Consider the following 8,164-nt stretch of genomic DNA (forward strand, 5'->3'; position numbering starts at 1 on the left):
CTACATTATTCTTTAGCGTTGCATAGTATTCCATTGTGTGTATGTACCATAGTTTGGTTATCCATTCCTCAGTTGATGGACATCTAGGTTGTTTCCATCTTTTGGCTATTGTATATAGAAAATTATAATTTTTCAAAGGTGACATTGATTAGCCATACTTCAAAGTTAACTATATAAAATCAGGTACTTATTTAGCTGCTCTATGAAAATCTTCATTGTTCCTACATGCTGAGTTATCATTTCCTGTGACAATCTGTAATAAAGCAGAAAAACTTATAAACTTAAGTTTTTGACAAATTCTAGATGGGCTTCTTTGCACGCTAATCTTCAGCTTTTGTAAATGGCTTTGAATAAGGTATCATTACATTTTTAAACTGCTGAGGGATTTAATTCTATCATGTTAATAAATATTTGCTAGACTTCACTCCATGTAGTGGTTTTACTTTATTAATGTATCAGGTCATTTTGTTATCTGCATTCTAAATTTATTTAAGTTTGAATGTATACACTGTTTAAAAATTGTTGCTACATCATTCAGTCCTGTATTTAGCTGGGAAAGAACTAGCCTTTTGCTAGTTAGAAGCAACAACAAATAGCTTTATTGAAAGTCAGGCAGGATTTGGCTGCAAACTGCATCATCAGTAAAGCAAAACAATTAAGCAGACGTTATGCTACTTTTCAGAAAAGCCTGGATCTGCCCTGTTTCCTCCTTGCTCAGGTCACTTCCCAGCCATGGAATAATTAACTGTTGCTTTTAAAATGAGACTTCTCCATGTGCAAGGGAATGTAATAGAAAAATTTCAGTTGCTCTGGCTAGAGCAGACACATAGACTACATGTAGCCTGCGTGCTCATTCAGCACAGGGGTACCATTTTTCTTAAATATCATTTTTGCCTTCAGCGCTTACTTTAGCATTTGGCTGAGTAATTTGTATTCTCTTTAGTCATCAATTAACGCTTGATGACTTGTATTTCTCATTGAAGTCCTTCAAACTTACTTAGTTTCTTCATCCACTTAGCTCAAATCAGACATTATTTTACTCTTTACTATTTTACATTAAATAGATTTGAGAAAGAACAGTGTTACTATGACAGTGCCAAAAGCTTTCATGATTTTGAGCTCTGGTGGCATAGTGCATAAGACATTTGACTGCTAACTAGAAGGTTGATGGTTCAAACCCACAAGCCACTCCTTGGAAGGAAGACTGGGCAATCTACTTCTGTAAAGACTTACTGCATCAGAAACCTAAAATGGATCACTGTGAGTCAGAATTGACTCGATGGGAGTGAGTTTGGTTTTTTATTTTTGGGTTAATGAATGATACAGGAGTACAAAATCAGTCTCCTTTGCAAAATAGTAATGGATTCCTGAGCCTTTTGAAATTGGGTTGGTTCTCAGCTTTAGCCACTGCTGGCTTAGGTTTAGGCTTTCTCAGGCCTACTAAATTACTGATCACTGTCCAGATTATATTGCTTTTGTCTCCTGTTCTTTCTCAGTTTTTGGAGTTGATGCCTTTGAAAATTCTTTTACTATAATCTTAGTGGGGTTTGGAGGAAAGATCAAAATTACATGTGCATCTCCATCTGCCATCTTTACCAAGAAATTAACAATTATAAACTTTATTTACTTACCCTGAATTTCTAAAAGTTTTAATCACGTTGCATATACTTGATTTTACTGGGTTATTTTGCTTGTTGTTCTTTTGAATTTGTTTTTGCCTCAAATGATCATTCTCATGTGTTTTCATTAACTGTATATTTATCCTCAACATAGAGATCACCTCTTCCAGATTTTTAATTGTTTTTCTTAAACTAGTTAGTTATTTTTAAAATGCAGATTAATTTGTCTTATAAAAATTTGTGTGCTTTTTATATATTAATCTGATATGTACTTAATGTGAAAAACTCAAGCAATACAAAAGTGTAAAAAGTAAAAAGTTACCTACCTCCTTACTCTTCACACTCACCCTGGTTTTCAAAGGTCATCATTGCTTTTGGTATGATGGTTCTCCTTTTAGACCTTTTTCTACATATGTCCAAACATATATTTTCAAAAATGAGTAATATTATTCTTCACTTGAGTTGTTTCTTTTAACTAGATGTCATGTACATTCTTCTCTATAAGGGCATATACTTCCTTCTGAGAAGTGGTAATGATATAGTGGTCTATGTCAAGGGCTCTGAACTCAGACTTAGAGTGATGCCTGGCACATAATCAAATTAAGCAGCCATGCTAACTGTGAGTTGTCATTGTTTTATTATATAGTATCTGTGGCATCCTCATTGACATTTAAATTGTTTCTAATTATTCATTACCAAGAACAGTGCCACAGTATATAATTGTGTACACACATATTTTCCAACTTGTGTGTTTTAATAAAACAAATTTCTTGATGTGAAATTTTAAATAGAAAGTTATGTTTTAAGTTTTTATTGATTTTGCCAAGTTTCTTTGCAGAAAAGATTGTGCCATTTTTATATAACCAGTAACAATTTGTGAAAATCCTTCCTCATCAGTGCCAGCTATTGTAAAATCTTTTAGTTTCTGTTAGTCCAGCTGATACCCACAGATCTCTGCCAATTCTAAAATTGTATGTATGTTCTGAAAGGCCTGAATTAGTAGTACTACCATTGTCCACAAGGTGGGGCTGATCTTCTGGGAGTCTACATATGCAGAGTAGAGTTGAGGAATATAATGAACAAAGCTAAGAATAGTCAATCATATGTCTCCTCAAGTGGGATTTTTGGGCGTTATCTCTGTTTTTTGCCTTTTTTTCATAGAGTCCAGTATTACCCCAAAGATTGATTAGATTATAAAATAGAGTATCGGAATTATTAATACAACAGACTATAGACATGTAAATAACTGCTAAACTGTGATAAATATGTACTATAATACTCTGGTAGCATAGTGCCTAAGGCACTTGACTGCTAACCGAAAGGCTGGCGGTTCAAACCCTCCAGCCACTCCTTGGAAGGAAGATGGGGCAATCTACTTCTGTAGTGTTACTGCCTTGGAAACCCAAGGAGGGGTCGCTATGAGTTGGGTCCGACTCGACGGCACATAAAAACAACAACAACAACATAATAGAATTATATACAAAGTGCTATGGGAACATGGTATTATTTTTATTGTTCTAAGCTCTGAGTGAATTCATAGCAATGTAGTCTAATTTATTTACTTCTTTCAAGCATAATGAAATATAAAACATAACATTTTTCCAGTAGGATACTTTATCCTACTCAGAGTTCTTAGGCCTATATTGTTAGTTTTTATGTCTTTATTTTAACAGATAAAATAGAATTTAAAAATGTATGACAGGTTTAGCTTAACTAGCTTAATGCCTGTGTGTTAAAATCTTTTAAGAACTATCAATATGGGATCGATCTATATTTATATCCTATCTGTATAGGAGCTCTGGTGGTGCTGTGGTTAAGGCATTGGGCTGCTAACCACAAGGTCAGCGGTGCAAACCCACCAGCTCTCTGTGAGAGAAAAATGAGGCATTCTGCTTCTGTAAAGACTTGGAAACCCTATGGGGGGTTGCTATGAGTTGGAATCGACTGGATGGCTGTGGGTTTTATGGGATCAAAGCGACAACAGCAACTTGAAAGATTAGTAGGAACCTTAGGGAGAAGTGAGCTTATGTTAATGGGGGAAGAACAGCTCAAAAAAGGAGGGTAAGAATGGTTATACAACCCAAAGAATGTAATCATTGTCACTGAATTCTACATGTAGAAGCAGTTCAGTTGGTGCATGTTTTGCTGTATATATTCTTAGTAACAACAAAATAAATTGGGGGGGAAAAAAAAGAACCTCAAACCTGAATACAAATATAAATATATAAATATAAATAAATAAACAAATATGTTCTGGAGCCAGAATACCTGGTTTCAAATCCTAGCTATGCCATTTTACTGGCTGTTGGTTCTTGGACATGTTACTTAACTTTCTGTACTCCAGTTTCCATCTTTCAAATAGCTGTAACAATAGTATTTACCTCTTAGGGTTATTGTGAGGATTTAATAAACACACACACAGACAAAAATCACACACACACACATACACATATAAAACAACAGTACTCTAAAAAAAGTACTCAGTAAATGTTAGCTAAGGAGCTCTGATGTTGTAGTGGGTAAGACATTTGGCTGCTAACCAGAAGGTCAGCAGTTTAAACCCACCAGCTTCTCTGCTAGAGGAAGTTGAAGCAGTTTACTTCCATAAAGATTTATAGCCTTGGAAACCCAATGGGGTTCTCTATGAGTTGGAATCTATTATTACTAATGCTGTTGATTTATAAAGTGATGCTTGAGTAACTTGCCTAGAAATTTTTCTGAAACATATTTTTGTAAGTGTTTTCTCCATCATTGTCTTCTCCAGAATATACAAAATAAATAAATACAAAATATTCAGTTTTCACATGGTGTGTCTTCTGTTATTTGAGATTCCAAATGACATCTATCCATTGCTCTAAGATACCTCAGTACACATCAAATGAAGAAGAATGAATTGTTGCTTGTTGTTCAGTTTGGAAATTGGTTAAACTATACTTTGTATGTTTCATTATAGCAGTGGTATTATTTCTGTCCCAGGGCATCAGAGTCATCTGGGACCTTGTTAGAAGTACAGATTCTTGAGCCCCACACAGGCATATTAAAATGAAACCTGGGAATGAGGCTCTGCATTGTGTGTTGCAGCCCTCATGGTGATTCTGATGTATGTTAAAATTTGAAAACTACCACAGAAAATAATAAAGGACCTTGTGTTGTGTTTAGTGCATGCCAGAGACTACTGATGATACCTTCTGATTTACTGATATTACTCTTTTGAAACAAATATCTGCATAGTTCTTTCTTTTTCTTTAGAAATGGTGAGGTTTTCAGCAATAATTTAAATTTTATATACTTAGAATATTTTTATTATTTTAAAACAATACCTTCAGTGTCTAGAAATAGAACTATATGATACTATCTGTATAGCTATAAAGAAAAAATACTGCCAAAATTGAAAATATTTTGCAGAGAATGTAAGATTACCAAGTTGGATGAGGTTTATAATCAAAAGTTGCCTTAAAGTGTTAAGTTTGTGTGTATTCATTCTAACATACCAGTTTGTAGTATTTGATATACTAGGTTAATGCTTATAGCAATGATGTATGAAAAGTAGGTAGAAGAGAGAGACTGATGGCAACTATGTGGCATTTAATAGGACTCCAAAATTAATTAAATTGAAATAGATACAAAAAACAAAAAAAACCAAACTCACAGCCGTTGAGTTGATTCCGACTTATAGCAACCCCTCCTGGGATTTCTGAGGCAGTATTTCTATGGCAGTAGATTGCCCAGTCTTCCTTCCGAGGAGTGGTTGGGGGGTTTGAACTGCCAGCCTTCTGGTTAGCAGTCAAGTGCCTTAGGCACTATGCCACCAGAGATTTGTTGTTGTTGTTATGTGCCATCAAGCCGGACCCGACTCATAGCAACCCCTCCTTGGGTTGCCTAGGCAGTATCACTATGGAAGTAGATTGCTCAACCTTCCTTCCGAGAAGTGGCTTGTGGGTTTGAAACGCCAGCCTTGTGGTTAGCAGTCAAGTGCCTTAGGCACTACGCTAAAAGTGTCTGGCTTATTACCACATGTGAAAATGTGAGAAGGGGGCTTATAACAGCTCAAACCAAAAACCAAACTCACTGCCATCTAGTCGATTCCCACTCATAGCAAGCCCCTTTGGGTTTCCAAGTAAATCTTTATGGCAATAGATTGCCCAGTCTTCCTTCTGTGGCGTGGCAGCCTTCTGGTTAGCAGTTAAATGCCTTAGGTACTATGCCACCAGAGCATCTTTATAATAGCTGTGAGTTAATTACTACTGTATAGTTGTCACAACAGCTGTAATCCTAGGTTGCATCAACAGAGGGTAGTTGTATAGACTGTGGGAAGTGACATTCTTGGAATCTCAGATTTCTTGGCACCACATTTAAAAGAGATTAAAAAAGCACTGGAGCTTGCTTATTTGAAGTAGAAGGACCAGAAGGATGAACACTGTATCAGGAATTTTTGAAATTAATGTTATATTTTGTATTTCTTGTAGGTGAAATGAATCAGAAGTACAAGGAGCTGAAAAAAAGAGAGGAAAATATGGACAGTAAGTTATAATCTCACAGATGTCAAGATAATATATTCTCAGATTGCTGTTCATTTACACTAAATCATAGATCTCATTTTGGGGAAATGCAATTGTTAATGCTAAATGCAGAAGTGTAGACATTCAAAGTTTACTTGTATTGTTAAGGTCCTAACAGAGTATAAAAGTTTGAAAGTATGTAGAAATATTCTTACTGAGTTTTTTATGCTTGAGCTAATAAAAAAAACAGTGGAAGTGTAAAATTCATATTTGCTTTGAATTTTTAAATAGTACTCTTAAGACCTACAAATTAGAGTTTATATAGTGTTAACTCTATCAACAGTAGCCTTTCTTATCATGTTTATTAATTGGCAGCGTTTATTGAGACTTTTGAGGAAACTAAGAATCAGGAATTGGAACGGAAGGCACAGATAGAAGCCAGCATTGTTGCACTTTTGGAGCACTGTAGTCGAGTAAGTACCATATGCCACCTTGGTGTCCCATTGTTTTTACTGTGATTGCTTTTCCAAATACAATTAAAAAAGTAGAACAACTCACTATTTTATCTGCTCATTTTAGCCATTTCCTATAAATTTCTCTTGCTTATTATTTTGTTCAAGTTATTAATTTCTGTCTTCTTAGCAAAATGTCAGCAAAGTAGAGCAGTAAAGGGAAAGGATGATTATATGTATAACATCAATACTCAGCACAAAGTGAGACACTAATTCAGAGTAAATGTTAAGTTTTCTTCCATAGTTAATCATTCTGAACTTGTAGAAATAACGTTTGCACAGATAATTCCAAAATCTAGGTATTGTTTTGGGAATGTTAATGTATTTCTACACCATAATTTCCATTGTAACTAGAAGGGATTTTTTGTTCATTTAATGAGTATCTTGATTCATCAAGAAATGTTAATTAAACATCTACCATAAGAGGAAAAATACAGTCTCTTTTCATTATTCTGAATATTTCAAGAATCCAGATCTATACCTCAAGTAATGTAGTTGATTTTTTTCTGTGGTCAAATAAATAATAAATGAAAAAGAAATAATTCTGAATTTTGACCTCTATTTACTGAGAAAAACCAATGAATGATATATTTCAAAAAAGAAGACTCATTCCATTTTAAAAAGTGTTTTCCAAGGGTTTTATTGGAATGTTAAATCAGTGTAATTGTTTCCATTCTTATTTTTTTGCAAATACAGAATATAAATCGAATGAAGCAGATATCCTCCATCACCAATCAGGAGCTGAAGATGATGCAAGACGACCTCAACTTTAAATCGTCTGAAATGCAGAAATCACAAAGTACCGCTAGGAATTTGACTTCAGGTGAGAAAACAACCTTGATGTTAATATCCCATTTTTTCTATAGCAAATAGGAATTATTAGTATTTATTAATACTATTTTCTTTTCTTCTTTTTTTTAAATGGAGCCCTTTTGACACAGTGGTTAAAGTACTCAGCTGCTAACAAAAAGTCAGTGGTTCAAACCTACCAGCTGCTCTGCAGAAGAAAGATGTGGTAGTCTGCTTTCATAAAGATTAAAGTCTTGGAAACCCTATGAGGCAGTTCTGCTATAGGGTTGCTGTGAGTCAGAATCAATTCAATGGCAATGGGTTTGGTTTATTTTGGGTATTGAATACCTGCTCCATGCCTATGCTGTAACCTGAGTATAGCTAATAAAAAAACCTAATCCCTTGCCATTTTGACTCATGGTACCTTTCATGTGTCAGAGTAGAACTTTGCTACATAGAGTTTTTAAGGCTATGACTTCTCAGAAATATAATCTCCAGGCCTGTCTTCCAAGGCACCCCTGGGTGAGTTCTAACTGCCGACCTTTTGAGCAGTAACCATTTGTACCACCCAGGTACAGCCTGTGTGTAAGAGGTAAAAATTTGAAAAATCCAGTCTGTTGTTTTTCAAGGAAATTTTCAACTTAGTAGACTGACAGACAAACAATTATAATACAATAAAATAGCCCTGTGAAAAAATATTTGGTAATAACATCTGACAAGGGACTTATCTCTAGAATTTATAGAA

The 8,164-nt window shown here is 34.8% G+C and overlaps 1 protein-coding gene across 1 annotated transcript in view; it reads left to right on the forward strand.

Annotated features, from left to right (window-relative positions):
* IFT74 (intraflagellar transport 74) overlaps positions 1-8,164 on the forward strand; it is an 84,603-nt gene that overhangs the window by 59,290 nt on the left and 17,149 nt on the right. The window contains exons 13-15 of the mRNA XM_007948143.2: positions 6,086-6,139; positions 6,494-6,591; positions 7,327-7,453. Coding sequence (XP_007946334.1) covers positions 6,086-6,139; positions 6,494-6,591; positions 7,327-7,453 — 279 coding nt within the window. The remainder of the gene's footprint in view (positions 1-6,085; positions 6,140-6,493; positions 6,592-7,326; positions 7,454-8,164) is intronic.

The sequence above is a fragment of the Orycteropus afer genome, unplaced genomic scaffold, assembly GCF_000298275.1.
Source record: "Orycteropus afer afer isolate SDZICR_OR568_19922 unplaced genomic scaffold, OryAfe1.0 scaffold00205, whole genome shotgun sequence".
Taxonomy (NCBI): Eukaryota; Metazoa; Chordata; class Mammalia; order Tubulidentata; family Orycteropodidae; genus Orycteropus; species Orycteropus afer.